This window comes from Ruditapes philippinarum, unplaced genomic scaffold (assembly GCF_026571515.1).
Source record: "Ruditapes philippinarum isolate M1 unplaced genomic scaffold, ASM2657151v2 ctg3_1_1_1_1, whole genome shotgun sequence".
Classification (NCBI taxonomy): Eukaryota; Metazoa; Mollusca; class Bivalvia; order Venerida; family Veneridae; genus Ruditapes; species Ruditapes philippinarum.
Genome location: NW_026858508.1, coordinates 445770 through 465819, shown reverse-complemented (window position 1 = coordinate 465819; position 20050 = coordinate 445770). Strand labels below are relative to the sequence as shown.

The window sequence follows — 20050 nt, the reverse complement described above, 5'->3', positions numbered from 1 at the left end:
ATCACTTTAATATACATGAACACAAGGTTTCCATCCCAAAATCTTTAACTTCTTTGTAATCATGGACAATATCTGAACTTTTTAGTTCCCATGCTGTACTGAAGGTTATACGCTCCCTAAAGCTTCAATGATTAGCACATACCATCAATTTAGAATCAGACATGTTTGTTGCCCCTTCCGAAGCCTCATAATACAATTCTTACTTCAAACAAGTCTAAAACAAGACTTAACACAAACTTAACAATGAAAATTATTAAAAGTTACTTACTTTTGGTAATGCAGTGCTCTGCAGGTAGCAAACGTTTGCGTAATAAACCCTGAAGTACGGACCTTACACTTGGCCTATGTACCAATTGAAGAACAAATAAATGAGACTGAAAAATAAACAAATTACATACATTAAAATCTTCATTTATTATTTCAATTTTCATATTTTCTAAAACCTTACAAATATTGGTTTCACTGGTCAGAACTGCTCACTTTTAAGGGGAGATGTGTAAGGGGCGAAAAGCTCAATCAGTAGACCCGCAGAACGGTTTACCAAGGGTTCCAGGTTAGAGTCCCGGTCAGGCAGCAGATTTTTCTCATCCTGTGACATTAATATCATAACCTAACCTTAAATATACTTTTGAATGTCAGGGTATGTAACTGTTAATTTACAAGTATCAAAACAATATTAAGAGTTACTTCCCCTTTTACATCTTAATATACTTAAGATCCAGACACTGATAAAGACCAATTTCAGACTAAATGTTGCATTATCTTGCTGTGTAATTATGTAGTTCTAAAGAGCTTTTTCTTGATCTTTTTTTTGCTGACTTAGCTGCTTTTACTAGTTTATTTAAACAATATCTTAAATGTAGATAATTATTTTCTTGTGAATCAAAATCATGCGAGTTCTTTTCAAAACCTTGTGAAAGGACAGTTTTTACTTTTTGAAGGAGCCTTCAGAGTCTTAAAATATCTTTCTACATTCCTTTAAAAGCAGACTGCTTGTACATTCATCCTAATTTTCATGTAGATTTTAAAAATCTATTTATAAGTAAAATATTGTGAAGTGACCAAGAAAGTAGTTTACACATTGCAAATAGCACTTACAATCCACGTAAATTCCCCAAATAAGGTCAATATATGCAAATAGCCCTTACTGCGCAAGTCACCAATATAAATATTGTAATAAATACTGCACAGTCAGGCATTAATCGCAAATATCATGTAAATTATTACTTGAATCTTTTTTATTTTCTTGAAATGTTACGACTCATCTGGAGGCAGACGTACTTTTAAACAAGTATATATAAGAGTGACAATGTCTCCAACTTCAATACTTACACAACAACATGCAGTAACAGTGATTTGTATTGTATTCCGTCCTGGCCGACAGACTTCTTTGAGGTAAAGTGGCCGATGCGCCGTTTTATTTTCTCCCCGCTCAATCTGTAACGGAGTTGCATTTACACTGACCGTCACAGATGCCGGCCAATTGGTGTTCATCTGCCGATCTTCATGATGAAAACACTTTAACTGAAGTTCTAAATCAGACCTAAAAATACAAAAATTATAACATCATATATAACAGACTTTCATTCAACACTACAACAATGTAAACATATATATTTGCATAAATTTGTTGAATTAAATACAAAAAAAAGTTACAATTTATATAGAATATTTAATTCTGTTCCGATCCCTGTCAAAATGTTAAACTGTTTGTTAATTTTTTACTTGTTTCTATAGCTAGCTATACCTATGTGTGGCACTAGAAAATAATGTAGTCTGAAATATTCTAATTTGAGGTAACCTTCCTTTATTTGGTAAAAGTATGACACTGTGCCTCTATTTTCACTTTCTGACCACTATAACACATTTCTTTATGAATTGCAAACTTGATTAAAAAGATCCTGTAGTATAACATATTTATATATACAAAGAAAATGAAACAAACTAATACCTCCACATCAAAGTTTGGTAGACTGACTCCCGTAGGTGGAAGACATGATTACTGACCGCCAGATTGTGTTCCAGTCTAAATGGCGGCAAAACAACACCGTCTCTGACTGGAAATGTCAGCCTCAACTCGTCAATTTCTACATTTATAGAATAATAACATGACATTAAAATTGCCTCTAAATTATCAATAAATGACCTGAATTCCAATAAATGGCCTGAATTCTATTATACAAAATACGACTTTCATGTATGATTTGAAGAGTTTCTATAATACAATCAGAAATGAAGTTAGAGGAAAAGTAAAGACTCTGTTGATTATTATTAACTTTTCATCTTGTTAACAAAAACAAGAAACTTAAATTATTCTATAAAAACTCTTAAGACACACAGTCAATAGTTTTAAAAGTCGTAAGACAAGTCAATAGTATTATTTTTGCTGGAGAAAAAAGGGAATGAATGCTTTAAGATTATTATGCAAATAATATTCAGTTGTTAAATTCAGCATAAACGAATCAACTTTCTTTAGTATACTATGCAGATTAGATATCATGTGTAATGAAGCTGAACTCTTTTATTTTAATAGGAAAACAACAAATAGACATAAGTTACCTTTCTTTACTGCTGCTGGGCCAGCCATCATATTTGGTTTCACATCAGGTGGGTAAGGGACACTGTTTGGGGTCATAGGTGGAGTAGGGTTGCCTGGTAATGGGGAATGAGGGTAATTCATGTTGCTATTTGGCTGAAATGAAAACGATATATTTATATAAAATATATTTTATAATTTAGTCAATGTTTTTGAAGTTGTTGTTTTTTATAATGAAAATTATGCTTGTTGTATCAGGTTTGGTGAGATATATTGTCCTTTTGAAAACTATTGAGATATAACTGTTTCACATAAACCCTGTCATTATAAATGTAATTGCCAGTAACTGTAATATACATGTATAATACAAACAAAACAACTTAACAGGGCAGTGTTAAACTAGAGAAATGGACATAACAAAACAATCTGATAACCTAAAATTTGGACAGATTAAACTTTCCTCTAATTCTGCTTCTCAATCTCTATAAGAAAACATATCCCTATTGTTCACATAGCTATATTTTAACAAACACCTTTATTTACTTTTAAAGAAGACAACAATTTAATTAGTCCCAGCTTGCTGTCATTGAACACTGAATTAATGTAATTGGAAGAGTTGATCCATAGTTTCTAAACTTAATTAAAAGCAATCTGTTGCCAAAACATTAAATCATCAAAAACAGAGATAACAGCTTTCAACCTTCTGTTGTTGTTGTTATTTGTTGTTGTTTTTTTGGTATAAAATACATTGAAACAACAACACAATAAATGAAGACAACACAGCAACATAATACAAGATATAATACATGTATAATTTGCTTAACATCTGTTGTATCTTATACATCAGTATTGAAAATATAAATTTTTTTAACCCTTATCATGCTTTTAAAAATATCTTCAACAGACTTATCCAGCTTTCAATCTGTACAAAATAATTCATCATCTTTGAAGGGAAATTTCACAATATTAGTACTGACTTAAAAGTGAACAGTGCAGACCATGATTAGCAGCATTGATTTTTACATTCAACCAGCTTAATTATTTTCAATCTGGTGGATGCTCGTCCATATCTCACCAATATAAATAAAAATAACACAGCTTTACTGGTGGGGGAAGACTTCAAGTGCCCTTCCGTGCATTATTTCAGGCACAACTGAGCACCTTAGTAGAACCACCGACCTGTCTTTTCTGACTAGGAGCAGACTATTATAAGGTTTAACATTCATAAATATTTGTGGAGGCATTAATGAAATGTAATACATGTAACATTTACAATATTGAAAATCGGAATGTTTTTCATGACAAAATGAAATAAATGTTCTCAAATGATTCATTTACTGCATGAAATATCACAGAGTGTTCAGTTTTTTCTTCTTCATTTCTAATGTTTCAAATAATGGGATCTAAAATACTGGTGCTTTCAAAGCTTGCAAATCACTAATGGTATTTTATTGCTTGCTAACGGAAAATCTTGAAATGGCAAACCAAGTAACAACAAATTTCAAACATCATTTAACCTTTACAAAATACATCAGAGGATTCCAGTTTCTAATACATCTTTTGATTTTTGTACACAAAATCATATGATACTCTATATATTCCATTTTGTTGCAATGGAATTAAGAAAGGTGATAACTTTGTTAATCACTAAAGCTTTAATATGTATATAAGTGCTGTTTCTTAAAAATATTTCAAGTTTCAGTTCCTTATTCTCTGTTTGTTTGGGTTTTACTTCACACCAACACAGTATAGGTCATCTGGCGCCCTTCCAGCTTTACTGGTGGAGGAAGACCTCAGGTGCCCTTCCGAGCATTATTTCAGGCACGAACGGGCACCTGAGTAGAACCACTGACGTTCCGTAAGCTAGCTGAATAGCTTCCTCACATGAAAGAATCTAAAATCCCTGTCGGGATTCGAACCCAAAGCGGTAAGTGAAATAAAGAATTCTGATAGTTTAGTCTTAATAGTAGATAACAATATATAAATTTATAGAGAAATTTCAATGTGTTTCAAATTATAATTGGATGGTTCCTTTCCACATTTTTAATGAAAAGGTTTCTTAATTAAAAATATGGTGACATGGCCAAATGGTTAATATGTCAGACAAGTAATCTAAGGGTTGCTTGCCACGTTGGTTCAAACCCTGCCAGGTACACAAGAGCAAGTCATTGTTTCCTTGAGCAAGAAACTTTACACTCAGAATGGCTCAGTACCGGTTGGTAGCAGGATGTTTTTATAAGCTTATAGCTTCCTACACAATCAAACTAAAATAGATTCTCTATAAATTAAAGATACAGTTTTATCTAATAAAAAAGTTCCAGTTTTTTTCCGTGTAAAATAATTACCTTTTATCCCAGAGAGTGTTCAAATAACTAGTTCAACATTGAACTGATTTCAGGTTATTAATAGAAAACCTATTAATATCTTTCAATAAGAAACTATGGTGCAGTGAAAAACACACAAAAGCAAATTTACCATGATAATTACTAAATGTCATTGTTTCGAACTTAAAACTAATTTCTAGTATTCATCAATGGAATAATCATTATCTTTTAATTTCAAACACTGAATCTATTGATCCTGTTTTGAGAGATAGGAGACAGGCTGCAGGATAAATGTGTTTTCTCGTTAACAGAAATTGATATACCTGTCACGTTGATGGTGTGCTTTTTTTATTCCATTTATGTCCTCATAATAATGGCATACATTTATATAAATTACTAAGTCATGAACTGTATAGTAAGAATCTCACCTGAAAAGTATTTTGTGTAGGACTGGACGAGTAGTGGTTATAGCTCTGGCCATTCATGCTAGGCCGTGTTGGCGGGTATTGTCCCTGGGTCATATATGGGTTCTGACCATTTGGATATGGCCCATTGGGTCTCATACCTGGCTGTGGTGGGCCATATGTAGGTGATGGAAGGGGCTGCTGGCTGGGATACTGTGGTTTTGTTGGGTACTGGGAATAGGGCCCCTGAGGTCCGTACTGAAAATACAAAACATTTTAAATGCAACAATTAATTCTTTGATTCCAAAGTATTTGATGGTATAAAGTACCATTGAAGAATGAACAATTTTTAAAAATTACCACATTTCTATAAAGTGAATTAAAAGTTTTCTTTTACCTATAAAAATCTCTTTACTTTGTAAAAGCTGAAAAACAGTTATGAATAAAATTACCTGTGCTCCATTTGGTGGATATTGCGACATTGGACGTTTGGTTGGCATACCCTGCATGCTATTCATCATTTGTTGGGGATACGGGGCTGATGCAGCCCTTCTCTGATGATACATGGCCATCATATTACTCTTCATCGGGCCTGGCCCAGGCCCGGGACCCGGTGTACGACCAGTACCCATAAGGTTTGGATGTCTTTGTGGCATACCTCCATAGCCTTGATTGTTATACTGAGCTGCTTGATTACCTGGGCCCATCTGAAATAAACAACAACAAAGTATACAACATCATGTATATACAAAATATTTGTTGGAAACTAACTCACAATATGAAATATATCAGATACCAGAAAGACCTTTTTAAACTAAAACCTCGAAGTATGGTAAAGTAAAAATGGATGACTTTATTATTGGTACATTTATTGGTAGGAATATGATCAAATTCCCCTATTTCATAGGATTATGATTAAATTCACTTATTAAATGTATTTTGTGGCATGTTACAATTGAATTATCTACTACATTGTTCTGTATTTGATAATAATTACTGTAATTACAACCACATTTCAATTCTTTTTCACACATCTTATCATTTACCACATAAGGACCTACTTCTGTTGTTTTTACACTTTTTGAAATACAAATGTATATCAATAAATTTTTTATCAATGAAAAGAGCTTCTCAACAATTTTATTTCCCTGGCTAATCTTAATAATATGTTTTAACTTTCACTATGTTCATTATGATTTTTGATTGCAAGTTTGGGTAAAGCGGCACACTGACGTATTACTAGTCATAGTACTACGCTTAAAGTTAATTAAGGTAATTACTTTCCTAGACTCAACAGTGTAGGGCCAGGCCAGCCTGCACACCAATTTGTAGCCAGGCAATTTTTGCAATCACACCAAACTCTATAATCTGTTGGTTTCTTTATTTCAGCATTTTCATATACCTATCTTAAATCAACAATGGACAGGACAATTTCAAGGAAAAATATCCATTATCCAAAATAAATTGTTTATTGGCCCATTTGACATACAAAACATCATCGGTTGACCATCCTTAATCAATTACGTATTTATTCTCTCAGCGCCAAATTACTTCATTTCCCAACTTTATCATACATGATGACGTACAAAACTAAGGCAGCCTAATAAAGTATCATAAAAATGTAGCTAAATGCCACATAATACGGAACTCAACTTGTCTCTACTCTCAAACTGTTGTCAATTTTCTGTGACAGTCAGACACTAAGCCAAGATGTAAAACTATTTTTATTCTTGTCTCACACAAATCATACAGCATCACGAAAGACAAATACGAAAATGCCTGATTTCACTAATATGGAGATTTAAGGAAATTTATATGTTAATTAACTCAAAACAAGGAAAATATCTCCAACACTTATAATGATGTCATTTTCCTATCAAACTTTTTCCGACAATTCTGTCGGTCCATGAGGCAGTATGATCACTATCACCTTCCTTATATATAGTGTCAAACATGTTCTATTAAATGACCTATAGATTTTTAATATATATTTTGAGAGCCCTATTTCACAAGGTATATACAGTTAACATAGGGAAAAGGTGCTTGGTTCTTTAAACTTAACATTAACATTTTAACATACTCATCTAGTAGTTCTCTTGAACCCCTACCCCCACATTAACAAAAGGGCAACAACTTGTTTAAAGTCAAGTAATTAGAATACCTCAATGAAGATTTCCTGTATTATCTATTGTTGTTGTTACTGACAATTCAAATAGATATAACTTTGGTCAAATAAGCATGATGAAGTTAAAGGTAAGCAGACAGACAGGCCAACCAACTGCAAGCTGTAACAAGGTTACTACTAAAAGCATTCTGTCAAAAAAACTCACTTCGCGTTAACTTATTCATGCAATAAGGTACAGTAGTTTGCTATTTGCATTTTTCTATGTTCCTATCAATATAGGCCACAAATACTTACCGACCCTTTGACAATCATTTTCACGTATTTGTCATAAAAAAATCAACATCATAGCAAGACAATTTCTTGAAACAAATACGGTAACTTCAGATTAGCTGTCTCCTAGAAACGTTTTCCGAGCTGTATTGATTGTTAGTATAATCAAGTGTAAAATAATATCCTTACAATTCCTCTTCTCCGACAAATTATACAATATCATCTGTCCGACACTTTCAGATTTAATTAAGAGAATTAAGTACACTTATAGAAACTATTGATCTTTAAGGAGAAAGTTTCTGATGCCAAAAAAACAACAACAAGAACAACAACAAACTTACCAACAAAGTGCAATGTAATTTTTTTTATTGATTTTTTTTTTCTAAGATTTTTTTTCATGCTAAGCACACAAGGCTGTGTTCACTGCACATGTTTGAGACAATTTAGTGACCTATGCCAGATATGAGCCATGTCATGACAAAACCAACATAGTGCGTTTGCGACCAGCATGGATCCAGACCAGCCTGCGCATCCACACAGTCTGATCAGGATCCATGCTGTTGGCTATCAGTTTCTGTACTTGTAATAGGGTTTGTAAGCGAACAGCATGGATCCTGATCAGCCTGCGCGGATTGTGTGCAGGCTGGTCTGGATCCATGCTGGTCGCAAACGCACTATGTTGGTTTTGTCATGACACAGCTCATATATTCTTTCTATAGGACTTTTTACTATGAGAGTAGTAATTTTATTTTTATTATGACAAAATACATTGAAGAATCAAAGTTACTAAAAATACCAGTGATAACCTTAAACATTCTAAAAACAATTAAATAGACATATCATATATTATTTTGAAATACCATATACATGTATATATGATTGTATAATATAATTTAATTCTGCAAAGATTTGTTTAGTTATTTGGCTTAATAAATTAGGCATCAAATTTCAGAATGTTATTTAACAAATTAAGAAAGAAAAAAAAGAACAGTGGAATTATTTGATTAGTTCTTTTGTTCCAAAACTTCAGAAAATTAGAAATTTTCTGTCAATTTTTTGTGAGGTTTTTCTGTTTTTCATTAATTCCAGTTCTTAAAATTTCTCTTCTACAGTTCTTTCGTTAAAACGACAATTTGGGCTCATTTTACGTCTTTCGAACTGTTAACAGGAAGTTGTCACAACAAATTTTTGAGAGCGTTTTAAAATCTTTATGAAATTCCATCAGCAAATCTGTATTTTTTTTTTTTTTTATTTATTTATTCATTATTTTTTGGGAGTGGGGGGATCTTTAAAGTAAATAACTGATTCATTTTATTTTTTGTTTGCATCTTAAAACAATGACTATCATTGGAATTTTAAATATGTACAAAACTCGTGACCAATGACAAGTCTGTTTTGTTGTTGTTGTTTTTTTAAGCTGTAAGCTAAATTCAATGATTCATTTTATGGTGACTTAAATGCAACAACACTATGTACTATTAGTAATATTAATTATATATACATGTACTAACATTTGACATTTTCACTCTTCAATTTCTATAATGTTCACAACCTACATAAATCTGAGAAATAAACATAAATGTCACTTTTTAATGACAAGTTCATTTGATTATTTTTCGGATTCTGTTTGGTCTTGGAGGGGGGGGGGGAAGAAATGTGGGTGGTGGGTGTAAATTATCTGTAGCAACAAATCAAAACATTATTTTTTGACAATCTCATAAACCTATGAAAAATATCTAGATGGCAAAGTAATGTTTTCATAAACATACACATCAAAATAAGTAAGGTTTTTTGTTGTGTGTTTTTTTTTTAATTACTTACATATATAAATATATATGTAAAACAATACACTATCCAAACTTTTTAATTAATACAATATATTGTTACAATTTAAATTAACTTCCTTGCACATTTACATTATCTTTTCTGTTAATCACTTATACTTAATACAAATCTTTATTCCTGAAATACCAATTGAAGAAGAGCAAAAAAAACCCCGGATATATCCCAATCTTTTAAACAGGATTAAAAAAAGGTTATAGTCTTAAATACATGAGTATTGTCAAGCAATTAAACAATTAGAAGTGATAACGGAGCAATTGTTTCATTCAGGAAACTCTAAAGACAGGGGGAAAGCTAGCATACTTTTCCAATCGGCAGTTTTATTCTTCGGCATCATTAATCAAACAGTCTCCGCACTGTCAACAGGGTAAAAACAAGAGAAATGCCAACGGAACAATTTCAAGTTCTCTATTGATTATCCGCGCCATCCCTGCTGGTACATAGAACTGATTCTCATAGGCTGTTATCAGCCAACTTCATTTACAAATTAAGTGCTATGTAATAAAATACTTTGATCTAATGTATTTTCTCCCTGCAATGACAAACTATTTGTTATATTCATTTTTCTTGCCATATCATCGACTGATCCGGAGAGTCTGGAAAAATGACAAATCAGATTTGCAAAGCGATTTTCTTTGTGCCGTTATTTATTGTAATATGACAGATGGTCAATTTTTGTCAAAAACTATGACAAGCTAATTAACAATGGAAAATTATTTGAAAATGACCCATTTGTACAGAACTGAAGGACATCAATAATGTCTGTATTAAATTTTTCCTCTCCCTAAGAGCCATGGAGTTTTCCTCTGCGAGATTTAACTCACGTGGCACTTAAATGTTATCACGGAAATCTTAATCTAACAGTAAAATTATTTTTTTATCTCAATCACTATTTAATTATCTAAATTATTAATTTAAGATTAGTAATAACTTTTCACTTTTCAACTCATTTTTTCAGAGAACTGGGCTCAAAGGTTGGATATTTACTGTTACAAGACCAGAGCTTAATATGCTTTTTACATATAACACAAATTTACCATGATTGAGCTGCAATTATGAAGCTTTAACTTAAATTATACTGTACCAACAAGAGCTACCCATAAGACAGTGCGCTTGACTTTTCTCAGTGCTCGACAGATAGAAAATAGGCATAACTCTGTGAAAACTTAACTCAACAGTAATGGGTCTTGTGCCCATCAATGATCATGTAAGATAATCACAGAGAACAAGTGTGTGAAGTTGCAACCCATTCCTTTCAGTAGTTTGATTTAAGAACTTGCACACAAAAACTTGGGATATATGAACTTGTACCCAAAAACTTAACTAAAGAGCGATGTCAATACCGATCTCGAGTTGAGTAATATTTTATAGCTCTATTCTAGCCCTATTCTTCAATAATGTATATATGTAGGGGAGAAATGTTTTATTTACCTGCATCTGAGGATTATATTGGTTATTATACTGCATATCAAACTGTTGCTGCTGTGTCTGCTGCTCCTGTAATAAGGTTGCCGTTGCCGTGGCAGTTGCTGTTGCCGTAGCTGCGGCTGCCACCAGAGCTGCTGCAGACAATGCTGCTGGTGGTGCATGGTAGTCATTCTTTGGTGCCATAGAAACGGGTGTGTTTGATCCTGGGGTATTGGGGGTTGGTGGATAACCACTGTAAAACACAACATAAAGTGATCAGTAAATACATGAAGAACACACACACACCTTGTAACAATCTATTATAGCAACAAATTGTTGCATAAAACATAAGCTACATATCATTAATTTCAAATGCTGATGAAATATTCATATCATATAAAACTATAAATTATTCTTGTTTTCCTCCCAATCAAACACCATCTGAAGCTATCAGTAACCTTATATTGACCTTCAACCCCCGTTACTAATCTATATCTTAGACCAGTCCCTCATCCTGCTCATATATTGTTTCCTGTTCCTATCTATTAATGTTCACTTTTTCTCAGAAATGTTGAATAATTACGCAAGATCATATCACTGATTATTTCTATGAAATATAGATAGGCTCTTCAAAATAGATTTTAGATAAATTCGTCAAGAGGTATTATTAAGTAATAGGAAATAATAATCAAATACTAATTTAATAAATGCCAAATACAACTAAGGTCAATGACAAATCTGTCAGAAAACAGACAGCTGGGTGTGTAACTGTATCAATGTTAAGAGTTTAAGAACTGCAATAAATTCCTAAAAAACTTGCCGATGTGCATCACTGCGATGGGTTTGAGTCTTGGCAAGGATATTAAAAACTCATTCAAGCGAGAAAGCCTCCCCTCAGTACATTACAAACATCCAGTAGTTCCTCAAGCTAAACCCCATCATGCTAAATATCATAAATCGGCTTGCCCATTTCAATCTGGACAAAACCATTTATCATTTTTAGAAAACAATTCAAAATATTCACTGACTGAATAGCAAGCAGTGCACCATCATGTCGGCTGATCACAGCTTGCACTGGTCACATGGGTAGAATATGCTTCCACCAGCAAGCTAAAGGTTAATGTAAGTAGGGGCATCTAGGGTATTCCCCAGACAGGACCTTATCAGTGTCAATGTGACTTAATACCAAATATATGTAAAAAGCGAAGGATACCTCGGACATGGATAAGAATTGCTCCTTTGGTAAATGCCTGCGTTACTTTCGTAGCCTGGTTTCTGCATCTGATTGCCGGGGAATCCCTGAGGTGGTTGTGTGTAGTTTGTGTTGCTCATTGTAGTGTTTGTGTTGTAGCCACCAGGGGTTGTGTGGTTGTATGGGGTCGTCTGGGTTGTAGGCGTGACTCCCCACACTGTGGTTACTACTGACAGAGACTGTTGGGGACCAGCCCCACCGTGCTGACCTTGCCATCCAACATTTGGGTCACTGAAATCAGAAACATTATGCTTATTAATTTATTTGAACTTAAACATTAACCACTTATATCTTACACACAAGTCACCAATGTTGGCACCAATGTCAACAACACCAATGCATTAATAAGAATAGAATACTTGAGCCTCTTCTATATCTGATGAAGGATTGTCAAATAAACTGTCCATCAATGAGAAGGGGAAATTACTCTTATCATCTTAGCCTCTTCAAAAATGATACTGTAACATGTGCTATGAGGTACTTCAATTTGCTGATTCTTATCGAAAACTGTTACACCAAAATAACACTCATCAAGTGTTTAAATAGAGCGAAATTAAGACATGCCTCAAGCTTCCTGTTTACATATTATATATTGCCTTTGTTTTATTATCCCTGATGTATAAAAAAAGCTTTGCAAAGGAGAGTTAGAGCTTTTAGAGGAAAAGTTGTCTTGCTAAGTGATGCTTCCTGGATTCAAACATGACCGGAAACATTCTCTTGATAAACACACTTAGTTTTTGACAATATATGCTGTAATATAGTCCAAAAACTTGACTGATTTCATGTTTGTGTAATTGTGCAACAATTAGAGATTCATTTATATATTGCAATTGACAGAACAATCTATAAGTGTCACTTAATTTTTTATTTTGTTTATGTATGCAAAAATTTTGTTCTAAGCTTTAAATTTTTACATAATGAGTAACTGTGTTGTTCTTTCAGAATATTTTTTGTATGATTTTGGCTATTTTTCAAAAAGATTTATGTAAATTTCATACATCCTTACAATCAAAAGTTGCCCTTTCACCTTAATACTATATCAGTGTGAATTAAAATGCTTTCCCATCACATTACCAAATAGCGCTATTTCAGCACATGTAATCAAAACTAACAATTTACAGATATCTTCTTTTTTCCTAAAAAAAATAATATATCCATGACTTATATCAAAATCTTTGTGATTTTGTAACATTTAATGATTGCCTGAACAAACCTAATCTTCATCGCTGGGAGCTAAAAAAAATACATCTAAAATTACATTTATGCTATGTCATACCTGTTAACATTGGAGATTATTAAGCTAGGAGTATGACCTGTGAAATCAATTTCAAGTTTTCAACAGTTTTAAGGACACGCTGTAACCAAATAAAGTGCAGTAATGAAGATACTGCTTATCTGTGCTGTAACGCTACGTTACATGATAACAGGCTCCTTCTGAAGGTGTTTTTCAAAGATTAAATATTTTATCTTAAATTCAAACATCTTAGTTACTCAATACAAAACTTGAGTCCCAAATAATGACAAACAATTTCAACTTCCTTATTTGATCATAAAATATGCCCCTTTATGAAAGAAAGTAACTAATTAATTTGTTACGAAAAACGGGGAAGTCCCAAACAAGACTGTAAAAACACCTTCAAGTTCCCCTCCCTATTAAAATGACCATACAAAAGTTACCATAATTCATAGACCTACTCTATTCCTTCATCATAAAAAAAAACCACAAAGAATTTACCATTTTCAATTAAAACATGTTAAACCTCTTGTGATCCATTATTTTAATTCAGTGTAACATTTAAGCTAGGTCAAAATTACCGCCTTAAGCATTAGTATGACATTTAAGTTGACAAACAGTTTACATATCAATAAAACCAATGTGGACTTTTCAATAAACCGAGGAGGCTATTTATAATGTCTTGTTTCAACCTGAAAGAAAACGTGAGCTTAATCTTCTGTTTCATTGTAATATCACATCACTGAAAATGAGATCATGAAATTATCACCCTGATTGAGAGAAATTTTCTTGTTGCTAGGGCCGTAAACTCAACTTAGCTGTCAATCACCAGTAAATAGATGCTATCTTCCAAGGGTAAACATATTATTGAAGTGTGGGCAGTTAGCATAAGTTAATGCTTTAATAAATAACATTGTCTGTAGCAAAATAAGAGATACTGAGAAATAATATATTTATCAGTCAGTCTGTTACTTAGCGGAGACTCTTGTGAAGAAAAACAAGTTTTAATGTCCCTGTAAACAACTAATCAATAAAGTAGAAGGAGATGGTTATATGATATCAACTAAGATCTGTTAAGCTGGGGACATTTCCTATAAACAAAAACAATGAAAATCAAACTTAAGTATATAGTTTTCATCAATAAAAGACAATTACCGGTATATGTTGATCTGCAGCAAATTGAACTAAACTATATTACATCTATCGTGGAAAGGAAGACAAGATCATGCTGTAAGCTGTTATTCTAATTATAACAGGAACAAACCAAAAATAAAAGAAGATTGTCCCAAAAAGACCATCTGCATTAAAGGGGGACCAGATGCATCAACCACAGATTATAGAGCAGAATGTTTCAAGAAAACCAAATGCATTAACCACAGATGAAAAAGCAGAATGTTCCAAGAGGACCAGATATATCAGCCACAGATAAAAGCAGAATGTTCCAAGAGGACCAGATATATCAGCCACAGATAAAAGCAGAATGTTCCAAGAGGACCAGATGCATCAACAAAGGATTAAAGCAGAATGTTCCAAGAGGACCAGATGCATCAACAAGAGATGGAAGAGCAGAATGTTCCAAGAGGACCAGAAATGAAAAAGTTTGAACATTCCAAAAAAATCAAATGCATCATTTCTTAAAGAGTATAAAGTTCAAAAAGGACCAAATGCATCAACCAAAATTGAAAGGAGAATTTTTTAAATGACAAGAAAATCATCTGATGATATCCGGACAATGAAAAATGAATTGCCACATTAATCTTTAAATGAACATATCAATGCTATGGATCCAAGACTTTTTAATTAAAACAGTATTTGTTTCAGACATTAACAGATGTTTTATGTCATCTCTATGTATATACATTATTTTCAATTCATGCCATGTATCTATTTTTCTTTTCTCCTTCCCTACAGTGGTAACAGCTTTTACCAATAATCATAGCTCTTTATTACGCGTCTCACTTTATTTTTAGACAAATAATTGAAATAAAAACTGTTGCTTAAGCGTCTATATCAAACAAATACTTCTGTTAAAGTTTTCATTGTCAACAAGTTTGCTTTGACAACTATCAATTCTTGTACATACCTCTGTGCAATGTTATCACTACTGGGTATATTTACATACAGATAAAACTAGTGAAAAATCAGGAGACACATAGTTAACATACTGAGCAATGGCAGTTATCTCTACACATTAAGTATTCATATATTTTCTCCCTCAACATGTCACTGTTTACCTTCAACTGAGATTGTAATTATGTGTTAAAGATTAAATCCTCTACATAACATTTGACAATTGTTGATACTGTTGTTGTTGTTTTTTGGCGTGCCCTACAGAATTAATCATCTTTACTTACCTTTTTTTTCCACCTCACATTAAAAACCAAATTTAAACGTTTAAACTATAATTATTACGACACAAAATCTTTTAAACAGGACAATATCAGGTGTTTGGGAAACAAAAAGAGAAGATAACTTTATCACTAAGCTGATGCAGAGGGAAACTAAACATTGGCCAGCTTTCATTAACCTAATAAAGGTTATCAAACCACAAACAGGTAGCAAATCTCTATAATTAGCGGAAATTAACCACTTTCTGTCATGTCACTAAATAATCATAACACCGACCTATAAAAACAAATTTACCTTGTCTTTCAGGTAACAGTTATTTCATAAGCGGACTGTCTAATTACTTGTTATGGTATAAAATACTAGGATTTTATATGATACTCATATTAAGTGCCCTCTGGCTTATATCGTGCTGTCATTCATGTAAGTTGTCACTTATGTTACAGCTACCTGTCAACGTAGAAACAAACCAAGTTAACCACTAGTGGTATATCACAATCATTGGGTGCTAATTGATTTTTTCTCCTTACTGATTGATTAATTGCTTGCCTATGATGTCTTGATTACAAGTAGTTAAGTAGGTACAAACTGTGAATTACAAGCTACCAACTGTCAGCGTAAATTCTCCCAGGTTCCTGTACACTGTTAAATGGCCGTTAACTCCTGTTAAGCTCCATTATTCAATTTGTAGACATGGAAGCAGGCAATACTTTTCCCCCTTTTCCAGGTCACAGTTCATTACATGCTATTGTTGAATGGTGATTGATGACTGTATGAATTAGTTTGCTCAAACGCTGTTCTTAACAACATCTATATCAACTTAACTGTTTAAAGATATCATAATGAATATATATGATTAATCAATTAAATACAATGAAAGTCTTCAAAATGAATTGAAAATAAAAGCAAAGAAAGCTCTAAGAAAAGGGATGAAACAACTTAAATGTTTAAACAGAAATTAAAAGATGCTTCGGAAGCCTGTATCTTAACCAAAATAATTCCAGAACAAGAAATACCTCAAATCAAATTTACTGACAATAATTTCTTTCTATTTATAATTATGAAACAGAAGGATATAGATATAACAGCACAGTTTTTTCTTCATATAATGCCAAATAAACGTCTAAAAAAATCCCCTATATAATGTGCCCTGCTAGCAGACAGTGGAGAAAGTGAAGTTATTGCCTCTGTTGTAAAGTAAATCTACAAAATTAATTGGCAAGCCAGGGAGCTTTGTAACCTTACATTACTCTGTTGTAGTCAGTAGAATCTCTAAACAATGACTCACAGAATTTACCCTAACATCAACAAGAACATTAAAATGTTTTCTGTTTGTTTTCTAGGACAGAAGAAAAAGATTTCGTACAATTTAGAAATAAGAAAGAAAAGAAAGAAATACAAACAAGGAGAATGATTTTGCAACATTACAAATATTAAAAGAGTGTATGTAACTTATATTTTGGCTAAAACATAAATGATTAAATAAAAAATAAATCCAATATAACTTGAAGCTTACATAATAAATTGTTAGTTTATGACTTGAATTTACCAAAAAAACAAAACAAACAAAAACAAACACACAAAAACTAAACACAATGCTAAACAAAATGTTCTCTTTGACAGTTGTTTTGTGTTAACATCAGATTTATTTATGATGCCATATGGCAGAGCAGTCACAGAGAATTTCCCAATCATCTTCAATCTATATTTATTCAATCCATATATTAGTGATTTGAATTGATGCAATGCATCTTCTCTAAAACTGCCATTCAATAATATAATAACCGATAACCGATACAGAGTAAAGGGAGCGGCCATATTGGAACAGCAATCAATAGGGATCCATAGACAGGCAGTCAACAAGCAAAAGATGTGCTTTCGCAATAAAATTTCTTCAAATCTCTTGAATAATTTATCAAGAGCTGGCTTACAGAAATTGATTTCATCTAATAATTGAGTTCCAATATCATATATTAAGTGAGCATAGATAATCTTCAAATAATTACTACCGCGACAAAACAATAAACGCCATCATGATGAAGATGCTGTGAATGAAGAGCGTGAAATGTTCATGTAACAATTAAAATCAGTAATATTTTTTGCTGATGTTCAGAACTATTAAATAATTTTGCTTTAAGAGAATAAATCATTAAACAGGACTTATTAATATTATTATCTTAACCTATTAAGACAACTGTTATTAATTAAGACGCATCTCATTAATATTAATATAAAAACGCTAACTTTAAAATACTGGTGAACAATCAATGATATCAAACAACAATTATAATGGAGACACAATGACATTAAATGTCAGTCAACACGTTGCTTGTTTTTCCTGTTTGTAAACAAGCTTATGCCTTAAAAATTTTAGTCAGTTATCCAATAATATTGAGGAGACATGATAGACGTCATGTATGCAAAGGACGATGTAATAGCCATAGGCAAAATCACAATTAACTACGTAAGAACTAAAAGAGTTCAGATAAACAGGAAAATAGCATCATGAATTAGGATCGGCAATATATTAAGAAACCTACAAAACACAAAAAAACAACTTCTTAGAGCATTGTTTGAATTAAAAACAATCTTTAATAATTAAATACATTCATGAATGTAACATTATTATTATTATTATTTTTTAAATCGTCAAATAAATGTTTTTAACAGATATCTTTTCAATTATTCTTGCACAAAAGTATACAGAGCAATGTAATTTAATGGACAGAACATCGTTCTTTTTTTTTTATTTGAAAACTTGGGCTTCCAATATGAAGTGTATTAAATAAGTGGTTAATAGTGTACTATTGTTAACTATATGAAACATTATGATATCATCTGTACCTATAGATTTTGAGTCAGCTTGATCTTCATTGAAAAAGTAATATATTTCAATATCTCAATGATAAACATCTCAATGATTAACATCAACTGAATGAAAATAAGGACAACCAACTAAAAAAGTTACAGAGCTAGGCCAGCCATCTAAAAACTTTTGGTACCTCAGTATTTGTAACGAAAACAACCCTCAAATAACATGAAGTTTGTAGTCACATTCCCTGCACCCTCATTCCTGTATATGCTTTCCGGTAAGGGAAAATGCATTTATATCTGTATGAAAAATGTGCTCCATTAACTAACAAACTTTAAGGATTAATATAATGTCATAACAATATCCACACCAAGGTTTCCTCTTCTGATTATTTTTCATATTCAAAAAGCAGTTACTGCATGACTACTAAAATTCAAGCCATTCTGATATTTAGATCTACTTCTATATTCAGAATATGACCTAAATCAACTGAAAATGAAATTATCACACTATCTATCTACATTTATTTGCTGAGCAAATATTTCTTGGAATGCCTACAAAAAATCTGCCAAATTAGCAGACTTCCAACATATAAAAGACAATACACAATAGAAGTTCTCATAATAACAGTAACAAGATGGTAAACTGACAAGGTTTTTCTCTATGAATGAACTCCATGAGAAGCAGTGTTTCATCAGTGTACCTGTAGTGCATGAAATCATTTAGATAAACAGGTCGGTAATGAATGTTTTCTAGACAGGTAAGTATGCACCAAAGGTAGATTGTTAGATAAGTAAAGATCTACAATGACAACTTGACCTTTACATTACAGAGTAACAATAACACATCAACAGGAAGAAGGTGGGACTTTAACTTACATTAGATTCTACTTTAGCACCTTTAACTTTGCAGATAAACAAACTAATATTGCATTTATTGCAACCGATTTACTTGTGGGGGGAAAACAAGTTATCATTTTACATCTGTAATAGTCCAAGATACTCCACAATCAGTTTATCAGATATGATCATGGCTTACATACTATAGTACAGTATTTACAGCTAGATAAATATAGCCCCAGGACACAAACAGTTGTATACCTATCAAAACCAATGTCTACATACTAGCTAGGTATATTCTTTCACTAAACTTGGCAGATAAGTCAGTAAAAATGATGATATAAAAACTTTACACCAGTATTATCACACACTTGATAAAGTAGGCGTAAGGCAGGGTGACACAGTTTGGTGTATATTATTTCAATATTGCATTGTTTACTTTAAAGCAAAACTTTATATACACAATAGAGACTTTGGGTGACAATGAAAAGTATATTAATGGAGATCTGTCTTAGATAAATGGATAGTCCACATTCCTATTTGATCTATATTGATTTTACAATTGATTTATTATAACACTGCACAGTAAAGTGGAATGTTTTGTGGTATTACATGGTTGGCTTTAAAATGCTAGATTTATTTGTTGACACAGCTAATAC

General features: G+C 32.3%; 1 protein-coding gene across 10 annotated transcripts in view; it reads right to left on the bottom strand.

Annotated features, from left to right (window-relative positions):
- The window catches only part of LOC132753428 (zinc finger MIZ domain-containing protein 1-like), a 250516-nt gene that overhangs the window by 9508 nt on the left and 220958 nt on the right, over positions 1-20050 (bottom strand). For all 10 annotated transcript variants that reach the window (XM_060743898.1, XM_060743895.1, XM_060743896.1 and 7 more), the window contains 8 exons: positions 12122-12391; positions 10933-11161; positions 5717-5971; positions 5289-5522; positions 2560-2692; positions 1952-2087; positions 1333-1543; positions 269-374 (listed from right to left, as the gene is read on the bottom strand). In XM_060743898.1, the coding sequence (XP_060599881.1) occupies positions 269-374; positions 1333-1543; positions 1952-2087; positions 2560-2692; positions 5289-5522; positions 5717-5971; positions 10933-11161; positions 12122-12391 (1574 nt within the window). The remainder of the gene's footprint in view (positions 1-268; positions 375-1332; positions 1544-1951; positions 2088-2559; positions 2693-5288; positions 5523-5716; positions 5972-10932; positions 11162-12121; positions 12392-20050) is intronic.